Source organism: Coregonus clupeaformis, chromosome 9, assembly GCF_020615455.1.
Source record: "Coregonus clupeaformis isolate EN_2021a chromosome 9, ASM2061545v1, whole genome shotgun sequence".
NCBI lineage: Eukaryota > Metazoa > Chordata > Actinopteri > Salmoniformes > Salmonidae > Coregonus > Coregonus clupeaformis.
This window is the reverse complement of record NC_059200.1, coordinates 10545728-10559705: the sequence shown is the minus strand read 5'-3', so window position 1 is coordinate 10559705 and position 13978 is coordinate 10545728. Positions and strand designations below refer to the sequence as shown.

At 44.4% G+C, this 13978-nt stretch overlaps 1 protein-coding gene across 2 annotated transcripts in view; it reads right to left on the bottom strand.

Annotated features, from left to right (window-relative positions):
- The window catches only part of stard8 (StAR-related lipid transfer (START) domain containing 8), a 49021-nt gene that overhangs the window by 16182 nt on the left and 18861 nt on the right, over nucleotides 1–13978 (bottom strand). For both annotated transcript variants that reach the window (XM_041885918.2, XM_041885919.2), the window contains 7 exons: nucleotides 13755–13836; nucleotides 9024–9087; nucleotides 7470–8809; nucleotides 7077–7250; nucleotides 2593–2752; nucleotides 2160–2358; nucleotides 277–487 (listed from right to left, as the gene is read on the bottom strand). In XM_041885918.2, coding sequence (XP_041741852.1) covers nucleotides 277–487; nucleotides 2160–2358; nucleotides 2593–2752; nucleotides 7077–7250; nucleotides 7470–8809; nucleotides 9024–9087; nucleotides 13755–13836 — 2230 coding nt within the window. The remainder of the gene's footprint in view (nucleotides 1–276; nucleotides 488–2159; nucleotides 2359–2592; nucleotides 2753–7076; nucleotides 7251–7469; nucleotides 8810–9023; nucleotides 9088–13754; nucleotides 13837–13978) is intronic.

Sequence of the window (13978 nt, the reverse complement as noted above, 5' to 3'; positions counted from 1 at the left end):
AAACGCCACGAGAAAATCTGTTGGCCAGCAAGTGGGAGGGTTTTCAGCAGTTGAATTACATTTATTCAGTGTGCGCAAGGTAGCCACACCTGTAGAGTGCATTACACGCCTGCATTAGGTAAGTCTGAATACCAACTACTGAGAGTGCATAGGAAAGGCGTGTGTAGGAAAGGCGTAAATGTCCTAAGTCTGAATCGGCCCCTTAAGTCCCAGGCCACACACGCCAAAACATGTAATGATACACACATAGACAGAAACACGAATACCAGTACATACCTGGGGGAGGTGCCCTCTTTCTTGGAGATGTTGAGGTGCAGGATGGAGGGGGCCAGGCACACAGCCAGGTTCCCAGCTGTCATCTGGTTCTCCTCAGCAGAGGCGATGTCACTGAGGAAGTAGAGCAAGGTCTGCAGTACCTCCCGGTTCTCGTCAGGCAGAAGGATGACTGCAGCCTGGGCCGCCTGAAGACGCATGTCCTTAGGGACACCTGGGAAACAAACATGACAGATACAATTTCTTTCCTTTTTAATGCGTTTGAGCCAATCAGTTGTGTTGTGACAAGGTAGGGGTGGTATACAGAAGATAGCCCTATTTGGTAAAATACCAAGTCCATATTATGGCAAGAACAGCTCAAATAAGCAAAGAGAAACGACAGTCCATTACTTTAAGACATGAAGGTCAGTCAATCCGGAAAATGTCAAGAACTTTCAAAGTTTCTTCAAGTGCAGTCGCAAAAACCATCAAGCACTATGATGAAACTGGCTCTCATGAGAACCACCACAGGAAAGGAAGACCCAGAGTTACCTCTGCTGCAGAGGATAAGTTCATTAGAGTAACCAGCCTAAGAAACTGCAGCCCAAATAAATGCTTCACAGAGTTTAAGTAACAGACACATCTCAACATCAACTGTTCAGAGGAGACTGCGTGAATCAGGCCTTCATGGTCGAAATGCTGCAAACAAACCACTACTAAAGGACACCAATAATAAGAAGAGACTTGCTTGGGCCAAGAAACACGATCAATGGATATTAGACCGGTGGAAATCTGTCCTTTGGTCTGATGAGTCAAAATCTGAGATTTTTGGTTCCAATCGCCATGTCTTTGCGGATGATCTCCGCATGCGTGGTTCCCACTGTGAAGCATGGAGGAGGAGGTGTGATGGTGTGGGGGTGCTTTGCTGGTGACACTGTCAGTGATTTATTTAAAATTCAAGGCACACTTAATCAGCATGGCTACCACAGCATTCTGCAGCGATACACCATCCCATCTGGTTTGTGCTTAGTGGGACAATCATTTGTTTTTCAACAGGACAATGACCCAACACACCTCCAGGCTGTGTAAGGGCTATTTGACCAAGAAGGAGAGTGATGGAATGCTGCATCAGATGACCTGGCTTCCACAATCACCCAACCTTAACCAAATTGAGATGGTTTGGGATGAGTTGGACCGCAGAGTGAAGGAAAAGCAGCCAACAAGTGTTCAGCATATGTGGGAACTCCTTCAAGACTGTTGGAAAAGCATTCCAGGTGAAGCTGGTTGGGAGAATGCCATGAATGTGCAAAGCTGTCATCAAGGCAAAGGGTGGCTACTTTGAAGAATCTAAAATCTAAAATATATTTTGATTTGTTTAACACTTTGTTGGATACTACATGATTCCATACGTGTTGTTTCATAGTTTTGATGTCTTCACTATTATTCTAGAATGTAGAAAATAGTAAAAAATAAAGAAAAACCGTTGAATGAGTAGGTGTGTCCAAACTTTTGACTGGTACTGTACATCTGAACGTCAATTGTTATGTTGGTTGTAAGATCTTAGCATGATACCGATGACAAAACGGATGAATTTGAATGCACCTGGTAATTATAGCAGCAGACATTCCATATACATTATAACCAGACATCAAATCCAGACAGTGACTTAATGCCATGTTTGCAAAACCTCGATAAACCCTAACTCTAGCTATAAAGTCCTAGCTGGAGGACATCATAGAGTACAGTATCATTACTGTGCCTTTCAATTAGTTGATTGACTTCTCAGCTTTATTTAGTCAATGATTTAAATCTGATAAGTGTATGCTGAAGGGCAATGTGAAGTAGACACAGGGGTTCAGAGCTTCCCAGAGTGGATGGGAGAGGAGCACTTAGAGCCACTGACTCACACTGGTAGATCTGCAGGAAGGTTTCAGTGAGTTTGGTGGTGAGGACAGGCTCAGGCAGGTCTCTGAAGTACTGTTTCAGCAGGTCGGCCACATCGTAGGCTGATTGGCCCTGGTAGCTCACGTGGTCTGGGGAATTTTCATTCAGCTGCCGCAGAGTCTGGATCCGAGACTTCACCCCAGACTTACGGAAAATGCCAACCTTAACAGGAATAGGAGTGAAAAACTGTTGATAATGTCATAGGTGTATTAGCATCATTCATAAACTTCAATGCATGATAATATATAATGTATCACAAGTACATGAACTATCACTACAATAGAAATACAGTAACATAACATATCTGCAGTGGAACACATACTAAAATTATAATGTTTTACACACACTGTAGCATGAGGGAACACATGATCACTTTGAGGGGATGAGAGTGACTACCTTTTCCAGACATTGGCTGCGGAGGTAGCGCATGGCCTGCTGGATGCTCTGGGGTAGGGGTTGCCCACTCCTTTGGACATTGATGATTGGCGGGACACCAAAAACCTGTTTGTCCCTGTAGTCAGGGACCTTACTCCTCTTCATAAATTTAGGAATAGACCTACCAAAACAGAGGAAAAGGGGCATTAGATTCAATCTTTTCATGTAGATATCACCATAAAAGTTGTTAGCTGAAATACAGTGAGGGAAAAAAGTATTTGATCCCCTGTTGATTTTGTATGTTTGCCAACTGACAAAGAAATGATCAGTCTATAATTGTAATGGTAGGTTTATTTGAACAGTGAGAGACAGAATAACAAAAAATCCAGAAAAACGCATGTCAAAAATGTTATAAATTGATTTGCATTTTAATGAGGGAAATAAGTATTTGACCCCTCTGCAAAACATGACTTAGTACTTGGTGGCAAAACCCTTGTTGGCAATCACAGAGGTCAGACGTTTCTTGTAGTTGGCCACCAGGTTTGCACACATCTCAGGAGGGATTTTGTCCCACTCCTCTTTGCAGATCTTCTCCAAATCATGAAGGTTTCGAGCTGACGTTTGGCAACTCGAACCTTCAGCTCCCTCCACACATGTTCTATGGGATTAAGGGCTGGAGACTGGCTAGGCCACTCCAGGACCTTAATGTGCTTCTTCTTGAGCCACTAATTTGTTGCCTTGGCCGTGTGTTTTGGGTCATTGTCATGCTGGAATACCCATCCACAACCCATTTTCAATGCCCTGGCTGAGGGAAGGAGGTTCTCTCCCAAGATTTGACGGTACATGGCCCCGTCCATCGTCCCTTTGATGCGGTGAAGTTGCCCTGTCCCCTTAGCAGAAAAACACCCCAAAAGCATAATGTTTCCACCTCCTCCAAACACGGTGGGTTGAGTTGATGCCAAATAGCTCCATTTTGGTCTCATCTGACCACAACACTTTCACCCAGTTCTCCTCTGAATCATTCAGATGTTCATTGGCAAACTTCAGACGGGCATGTATATGTGCTTTCTTGAGCAGGGGGACCTTGCGGGCGCTGCAGGATTTCAGTCCTTCACGGCGTAGTGTGTTTACCAATTGTTTTCTTGGTGACTATGGTGCCAGCTGCCTTGAGTTCATTGATAAGATCCTCCCGTGCAGTACTGGGCTGATTCCTCACCGTTCTCATCATCATTGCAACTCCACAAGGTGAGATCTTGCATGGAGCCCCAGGCCGAGGGAGATTGACAGTTCTTTTGTGTTTCTTCCATTTGCGAATAATCGCACTAACTGTTGTCACCTTCTCACCAAGCTGCTTGGCGATGGTCTTGTAGCCCATTCCAGCCTTGCTTTGGTCTACAATCTTGTCCCTGACATCCTTGGAGAGCTCTTTGGTCTTGGCCATGGTGGAGAGTTTGGAATATGATTGATTGATTGCTTCTGTGGACAGGTGTCTTTTATACAGGTAACAAACTGAGATTAGGAGCACCCCCTTTAAGAGTGTGCCCCTAATCTCAGCTCGTTACCTGTATAAAAGACACCTGGGAGCCAGAAATCTTTCTGATTGAGAGGGGGTCAAATACTTATTTCCCTCATTAAAATGCAAATCAATTTATAACATTTTTGACATGCGTTTTTCTGGATTTTTTTGTTGTTATTCTGTCTCTCACTGTTCAAATAAACCTACCATTAAAATTATAGATTGATCATTTTTTTGTCAGTGGGCAAACGTACAAAATCAGCAGGGGATGAAATACTTTTTCCCCTCACTGTACATGTAATCTTGTCAAATTGGATGTGTCTAAACGATAGTCTAAATTGGTAGTCTAAAGTGGGGAAAAGGCTAAAACTACGCAAACAGCACCACAGTTAACATTAGATATTTTCCTTGGACATTGATGTCTTTTTTGGATGAAAACTGTTTGAAATGTTTGGATGAAATCTATTTGGATGAAAACTGTTTGTACTGTATGTGTTGTGGGTGAATTGGTAGTCATTAAATGGAGTGGAAAAAAGGCAGAAACTACCCAAACAGCACCACAGTGTCTCCTTGGACACCTGATGTCTTTTTTGGATGAAAACTGTTTGGTCTATCGCCAAATCCTAATCAGTCTATTTCGGAACAAAACAGTTTCCATTTTGTCTGATGCATATTCACATAATGCTTTTTCAACTAAGGGATGAAGCCTAATTGGGTGACAGCACATGGCAGATGATGCAAGAGAAATTTAAGTTTGAACCTTTTAGGATGATAAAACCTGCTAATTTACTGCTGACAACTGAGCGTGCGCTAAAATGTCCACTGCATGTCACGCCCTGACCTAGAGAACTCTGGTTGGTTGGGTCAGGGTGTGAGTTCAGGTTGAGATCTATGTTATTAGATTCTATGTTTAGGATCTAGAATGTGTATTTCTATGTTTGGCCGGGTGTGATTCCCAATCAGAGGCAGCTGTCGCTCGTTGTCTCTGATTGGGGATCATACTTAGGTAGCCATGTTGCCTACCTTAGTTGTGGGATCTTGACTGGTGTTTGGCTTGTTAGTGTGTAGCCATTGTTGGAGCTTCACGTTACGTTGCTTTTGTTGTTTTGTCAAGTGTTTATCGTCATTAATAAATATGTACGCATACCACACTGCGCCTTGGTCTGACCCGTCTCTCAACGATCGTGACAGAAGATCCCACCAAACAAGGACCAAGCAGCGTGCCCAGGAGCAAAATGACTTGGAAGGAGATATTGGCTGGTAGAGGACCCTGGGCGAAGGAGGAAGCCCAGGCAGGAGAGGAGAAACGGCGACTCAAAAGGACTCGGTCACGAAGAAAGCCAGAGAAGCAGCCCCAAGAAAAAAAATTGGGGGGGGGCACACGGGGTGGACGACGAGGCAGCAGGAGGCCGTGAAAGGGCTGACTATAGAGGAGGAGGCCGCTATTTTAGAGGTCCTCCAAGACCTGCGGATCGACTGTTTAAGAGAGGAGGCCACCACATTACGGGGGGCTGATAGGAAGAACAGAGCAGGAGAGCTCCCTTAAAGAGGAGGAGCTGCAGGAGGCCCGTAGGGAGAAGGAAATAGTGGAGGCACGGAGAGAGGAGCTGGTCAGGCAACAAAAGGAGCGTGTGTTCATTGAGAAACCTAGGTATGCGGAGATACAGTGAGGGAAAAAAGTATTTGATCCCCTGCTGATTTTGTAAGTTTGCCCACTGACAAAGAAATGATCAGTCTATAATTTTAATGGTAGGTTTATTTGAACAGTGAGAAACAGAATAACAACAACAAAATCCAGAAAAACGCATGTTCCACTCCGGAGCCAGAGCTGTCCGCTCCACCGGTGCCTAGTCCAGCTCCGGTCAGCGGATCCACTCCGGAGCCAGAGTAGTCCGCTCCACCGGTTCCGAGTCCAGCTCCGGTCAGCGGATCCACTCCGGAGCCAGAGCAGTCCGCTCCACCGGTGCCCAATCCAGCTCCGGTCAGCGGCTCCACTCCAGACCCAGAAGTCAGCCCCTCTCCAGGGTCGGGGCCTCCCACACCAGGGTCCAGACAGGGCTTGGTGCATCGTGGGAGGAAGGAGAGGGGAAGCATCGCGCCGAGGTCCAGACCAGACCAGGGGCGCAACGGGGAGGGCAGAGAGGGAGAGGCCGCCTCCGAGGCTGATATGCCCACCCGGACCCTCCCCTAATGAATCAGGTTGGTGCGGCTGGAGTACGCACCTTTGGGGGGGGGGGGGGTACTGTCACGCCCTGACCTAGAGAACTCTGGTTGGTTGGGTCAGGGTGTGAGTTCAGGTTGAGATCTGTGTTATTAGATTCTATGTTTAGGATCTAGAATGTGTATTTCTATGTTTGGCCGGGTGTGATTCCCAATCAGAGGCAGCTGTCGCTCGTTGTCTCTGATTGAGGATCATACTTAGGTAGCCATGTTGCCTACCTTAGTTGTGGGATCTTGACTGGTGTTTGGCTTGTTAGTGTGTAGCCATTGTTGGAGCTTCACATTACGTTGCTTTTGTTGTTTTGTCAAGTGTTTATCGTCATTAATAAATATGTACGCATACCATGCTGCGCCTTGGTCTGACCCGTCTCTCAACGATCGTGACACTGCAATTATAGATAATGGATTCTTTGTGTAGGAAAATGTGATTGATTCTTGAGAAGCAAGAGTCCTCCGCATGAGAAATAAGAGCCTGAATGAGAGAAGGTTGCGAAATTGTACAAATCCAAACTTTTTAACAGCTTTCTTTATGGAAAGCAGGTTTTCCTTTTAAACTACTATACATTGGCTGCATAAATGTAGATCAAAGGCCTTGCCATTTGGAATGATGAATACAATGCATTTTAAAAAGCAATTTCCTTACCACAAAAAAATACTCGCTGCCCTGATTAAATGCATATCAAAAGGACAGTATAATAGAGTGCACTTCTTTACGTAACTGCCTTTTATCTATATTTAAATATCCAGTCCCCAAGGGCCCTCCACTCACCAGCTCCAGCCATGTTTGTTGGGTTCGCAGTACTTCTCCATTATAGCAGTGAGCCGGAGCAGAGAGAACTTTTGCAGCAGGTTAAGCTGAGCGGCTGACTGACGGTTAATTTCCTGGGAGGCTGAAGTCAGGCTCGGCCTGTGGGAGTTCTGGAAACTATGCCACCGTAGCTTCCTAGAGAGAGGGGAAATGTAATGGGAATAAAGGTCAATGTTTTGATCTATAGCGATGCTATGAGTGTCCATTTGTGGTATATCTTAGAGGCGATTAAATCAATTAATTTATGGGTCTTTACTATTATACTATCTAAATGTCAAGAGCTATTTGACATTTGGTGAAATACTGATAAACCTGAACGTGTTATCATCTTTATGTATAACAATGTATGTTTACCTGCTTGGCCTGGTTAAGGAAGCACCCACTCCTGAGTCCCTTCGTTCTCTTGTCTCAACATCCTCCACCTCATTCAAAGAGTTTCCTGTGCTGTCGTAGTCACTGGCCATCGTGCCTACATCTGACATAGACTGCTCCTCAAAATGGAGGCTGGAGGAGAACGTTGTTTCTCTGGTCTCGTCAGTGTCCTCCTCCTCCTCCTCATGCCTGTCACTGAGCTCCTGGCACACCTTCTTGGACCACTGGTCTATATTCTGCTGAAGGCCATGGACATGTTGAAGGATATCATCCAGGTGCTCAAAGACCTTTTCTCTCAACTCATCTGAACTGCCACTAGCCTCATGCACATTGTCATAGATGCTCCCCACTGAGGAACACGAGTTTCTTCTTCTAGGAAACATGTTGAATTCCTGGGACTCATGACTGCTGCCCAGGGAGAGGTTGACGTCCTCCATCTGCCATTCACGCAGCTCGTGAGAAGTGGAAGTAGTGCACAGGCTCTCGATGGATAGGGACTTGGGGAACGTGCCTGGCTTGTGGTCCACTGGCAGATGAACCAGACAATCTAGTCCATTTTTATAGCCACTCTTCTGACTAACCTGTTTAGCCCCCTTCCACCCTACCATGTCATAGTCCTCTAGATAGAGCCAACTGTTCTTCGCATTAGCTCTGTCCACTACTGGGGACCTATGGCCTGTACGACAGATAGTATGGGCCTTTCTGCTGTAATTTACACTGCTCTTTTCTGTAGTGTTATTTTTTAAACCAGGTAGACTTTCATTGGAAGTGCAATGCAAACTGCCAGGGGTTAGAGGGAACTGCAGCGGAGAGGTCACAACTTGGCCATCTGTCACTTCCCTCTCTTTATCCTTTCTCTTGATCGACTCCATTCTCTTCAGGAAGGTATTGGAACACCTCTTGGTCTTCTCTCTGCTGACAGGAACAGTAACCAGGTTTTTGGGAGACACAGGCTGGCCCTCACAGGCGGATCCATTGGGAGAGTGGGAATCATGGGAGTCATGGTGGGAGGTAAGGGTGTAGGGCTCTGCCATGCTGGTGACCTGACTGGAGGGGGTGCTGGACGTGGTACCTCTGGCACTCTCCACACTCAGGCTGCTGCTGCTGTGGGTGGAGGTGACCTCCAGGTTGCTGAAGTCACTCAGGATGCTCTCACTACTGGCCGAGGCCCTCAAGGGGCGCAGGGTGGTGGAGGAAAGGACCTCCACGCTGGGGGAGATGTGTTGGGAGAAGTTACGCAGTCGGGACCATGTTTTACTCTCTCGCTGGAATGCCCAGCGGTCACTGATGGCACATAGGTCATCCTCCTCGGAGTCTTCACTCTGCATCAGATGAGAGACAAATGAGAGACCATTTTATAACATGGTTATGGAAGGATTATTTACATTGACAAGGGCTATGTCTAAGTGCAAAGCAAATATAGACTTATTTGTGCATGTACAATGGACTATAAAACAATTGTAATATACAAGGCCGTCAAGCAAACTCAGACATGTAACAAGCTATAGCAGTGGATCTAGTGGCTGGTCTACTCACCTGTTTGCACTGAAAATGGACCTCCAGTCTCATGGAGGCACACTTGTTCAAGGTTGACAGCCTCCTACATGGAAATGAAAGAGATCAAATGAATAAACATAGGAAATATCCAAGTATTTGGTTTGTTTACAAGTGCAGTGCCAATCCAAATTACACTGAACAAAAATATAAATGCAATGTGCAACAATTTCAAAGATTTGACTGAGTTACAGTTCATATAAGGAAATCAGTCAATTGAAATAAAACAATTAGGCCCTAATCTATGGATTTCACGACTGGGAATACAGATATGCATCTGTTGGTCACAGATACCTTTTAAAAAATGTAGGGGTGTGGATCAGAAAAGCAGTCTGTGACCACCATTTGCCTCATGCAGCGCGACACATCTCCTTCGCATAGAGTTGATCAGGCTGTTGATTGTGACCTGTGGAATGTTGTCCCACTCCTCTTCAATGGCTGTGCGAAGTTGCTGGATATTGGAGGGAACTGGAACACGCTGTCGTACACGTCAATCCAGAGAATCCCAAACATGCTCAATGGGTGACATGTCTGGTGAGTATGCAGGCCATGGAAATGGAAGAACTGGGAATTGCTTCCAGGAATTGTGTATAGATCCTTGCGACATGGGGCCGTGCATTATAATGCTGAAACATGAGATGATGGCCGCAGATAAATGGCACGACAGTCGGCCTCAGGATCTCGGCACAGTATCTCTGTGCATTCAAATTGCCATCGATAAAATGTGTTCGTTGTCCATAGCTTATGCCTGCCCATACCATAACCCCACCGCCACCATGGGGCACTCTGTTCACAACGTTGACATCAACAAATCGCTCGCCCAAACAACACCATACATGCAATCTGTCATCTGCCCGGTACAGTTGAAACCGGGATTCATCTGTGAAGAGCACACTTCTCCCTCGTGCCAGTGGCCATCGAAGATGATCATTTGCCCACTGAAGTCGGTTACGACGCCGAACTCCAGTCAGGTCAAGACCCTGGTGAGGATGACAAGCACGCAGTTGCGCTTCCCCGAGATGGTTTCTGACAGTTTTTTGCAGGAAATTCTTCGGTTGTGCAAACCCACAGTTTCATCAGCTGTCCGGGTGGCTGGTCTCAGACGATCCCGCAGGTGAAGAAGCTGGATGTGGAGGTCCTGGTCTGGCGTAGTTACAAGTGGTCTGCGGTTGTGAGGCCGGTTGGACGTACTGCCAAATTCTCTAAAATGGCGTTCGAGGCGGCTTATGGTAAAGAAATTCTAGAACTTCTAAAACTCTACCCACATGTACATATTACTTCAACTATCTCAACTAGCCGGTGCCCCCGCACATTGACTCTGCACCGGTACCCCCCTGTATATATAGCCTCCCTACTGTTATTTTATTTTACTTCTGCTCTTTTTTTCTCAACACTTTTTTTGTTGTTGTTTTATTTTTACTTTTTTTGTTAAAAATAAATGCACTGTTGGTTAAGGGCTGTAAGTAAGCATTTCACTGTAATGTCTGCACCTGTTGTATTCGGCGCATGTGACCAATAACATTTGATTTGATTTGATTTGAAATTAACATTCAATTCTCTGGCAACAGCTTTGGTGGACATTCCTGCAATCAGCATGCCAATTGCATGCTCCTTCAAAACTTGAGACATCTGTGGCATTGTGTTGTGTGACAAAACTTCACATTTTAGAGTGGCCTTTTATTGATCATGCTGTTTAATCAGCTTCTTGATATGCCACACCTGTCATGTACAGTGGGGAAAAAAAGTATTTAGTCAGCCACCAATTGAGCAAGTTCTCCCACTTAAAAAGATGAGAGAGGCCTGTAATTTTCATCATTGGTACACGTCAACTATGACAGACAAATTGAGATTTTTTTTTCCAGAAATTCACATTGTAGGATTTTTTATGAATTTATTGGCAAATTATGGTGGAAAATAAGTATTTGGTCACCTACAAACAAGCAAGATTTCTGGCTCTCACAGACCTGTAACTTCTTCTTTAAGAGGCTCCTCTGTCCTCCACTCGTTACCTGTATTAATGGCACCTGTTTGAACTTGTTATCAGTATAAAAGACACCTGTCCACAACCTCAAACAGTCACACTCCAAACTCCACTATGGCCAAGACCAAAGAGCTGTCAAAGGACACCAGAAACAAAATTGTAGACCTGCACCAAGCTGGGAAGACTGAATATGCAATAGGTAAGCAGCTTGGTTTGAAGAAATCAACTGTGGGAGCAATTATTAGGAAATGGAAGACATACAAGACTACTGATAATCTCCCCCGATCTGGGGCTCCACGCAAGATCTCACCCCATGGGGTAAAAAAATCACAAGAACGGTGAGCAAAATTCCCAGAACCACACGAGGGGACCTAGTGAATGACCTGCAGAGAGCTGGGACCAAAGTAACAAAGCCTACCATCAGTAACACACTACGCCGCCAGGGACTCAAATCCTGCAGTGCCAGACGTGTCCCCCTGCTTAAGCCAGTACATGTCCAGGCCCGTCTGAAGTTTGCTAGAGTGCATTTGGATGATCCAGAAGAGGATTGGGAGAATGTCATATGGTCAGATGAAACCAAAATATAACTTTTTGGTAAAAACTCAACTCGTCATGTTTGGAGGACAAAGAATGCTGAGTTGCATCCAACGAACACCATACCTACTGTGAAGCATGGGGGTGGAAACATCATGCTTTGGGGCTGTTTTTCTGCAAAGGGACCAGGACGACTGATCCGTGTAAAGGAAAGAATGAATGGGGCCATGTATCGTGAGATTTTGAGTGAAAACATCCTTCCATCAGCAAGGGCATTGAAGATGAAACGTGGCTGGGTCTTTCAGAATGACAATGATCCCAAACACACCGCCCGGGCAATGAAGGAGTGGCTTCGTAAGAAGCATTTCAAGGTCCTGGAGTGGCCTAGCCAGTCTCCAGATCTCAACCCCATAGAAAATCTTTGGAGGGAGTTGAAAGCCCGTGTTGCCCAGCGACAGCCCCAAAACATCACTGCTCTAGAGGAGATCTGCATGGAGGAATGGGCCAAAATACCAGCAACAGTGTGTGAAAACCTTGTGAAGACTTACAGAAAACGTTTGACCTGTGTCATTGCCAACAAAGGGTATATAACAAAGTATTGAGAAACTTTTGTTATTGACCAAATACTTATTTTCCACCATAATTTGCAAATAAATTCATAAAAAATCCTACAATGTGATTTTCTGGATTTTTTTTTCTCATTTTGTCTGTCATAGTTGACGTGAACCTATGATGAAAATTACAGGCCTCTCTCATCTTTTTAAGTGGGAGAACTTGCACAATTGGTGGCTGACTAAATACTTTTTTCCCCCACTGTATTATCTTGGCAACGGAGACATGCTCACTAACAGTTAATATAATAGTTAATATGCCATTTAGCAGACGCTTTTATCCAAAGCGACTTACAGTCATGCGTGCATAAATTTTTGTGTATGGGTGGTCCCGGGGATCGAACCCACTACCTTGGCGTTACAAGCGCCGTGCTCTACCAGCTGAGCTACAGAGGACTGAATTGTTTTCATGTCAATGTGTAATATTTTGAATGTTTTTCAAGGACTACTCCCATGGCTCCCCTTTGTAATTGTGTTCCACCTCTGCCAACCCCCCCCCCAACATGGTGTGAAATTCAGTCTGGGGTGGCGTGATGTAAAAATAAAACAAAATGCATGACTTTTTCAGAGCAAGAGTATGCAGACATGCAGGCCTTGAGCCAGGCTGTTTTATTTTTACATCACGCCACCCCAGACTGAATTTCACACCATGTCAGTTGCTGCACCACAGATTGAAATGAGTCTGTGTGTGAGGCATTTCACTAACCGGTTTATTTTGGAAAACAATTGTCAATAGATATGTCGTAAATTTCAAGAGTCAGGAAGTCTACAGTGAACTTTAACACATTTCATTTTATGCTTGATTCATGTCTTTTTTCTGAAGACAGACAGCAGTTCAACTTTTCTCTTACAGCTCAAAGTTTCCATAGTTGGAACTTGAAGACATTAAAAAAGTTTGTCTTTATCATATATTTTTTTGCATTATTGTATCGTATCGTATCATATCGTATCATTTTGTATCGTATCGTATCATATCGTATTGTATCGTATCATATCATATCATATCGTATCGTATCATATCGTATATTTGTATTCTGAGAGCATAGATTCATAGCTACTCCTCTGAGGACAACCTGACAGCATGAAGTGACACTGGGAGCTCAGGTGATTTATTGGGATTTGATTGGCAATTCAGTCACCGTGTCTCTACTGCTCTTACACACACACACACACACACACACACACACACACAGAAAGTCTATCAACTCAAGTTATAGTTTGCTATCCACCAGAACGCTGTTCAACAGAGTTAATATATTCATAGATTTGTGCAACTGATGTTCGAGTTAATGACCAGCAGTGAAAACCCTCTTTATCACACCTCAAAAGATGGATATGGGTATGAATAATTATTGTAATTATTCTTGACAAAAAGTTTTAAACAAATGATTGTATTTATAATAGCAACAATACCAATCCACATCATTATAGTGGGATTCCTATACCTCCCAGAAAACAAATACAAATAGTTTTTATTCAACTTAATTTAAAAAATTGCAAAACCATTACCAACAATGCATAGCATACCTTATAGTATGAGACTTGGATGCAGACATATGAAAGGTAATGGAAATGTGAATGTCTTACCTGCATAGTGACTTCAGTGAATCCTGGTCCAGAAACTCATGGTCTTTTTTCACAGAGGAGATGTCTAACGGAAGCAGTCCCGCTGCAGATCAAGAGAGGTGGATATGTTAATAGATGTGTTTTGACATTTGTTTTATGGGAACTTTACTCTCTCTGCACCAAAGACACCAGAATAACAGCATATGGCCATGTCAAAGTTGATGAATATATGTTTTGCGGGTAAG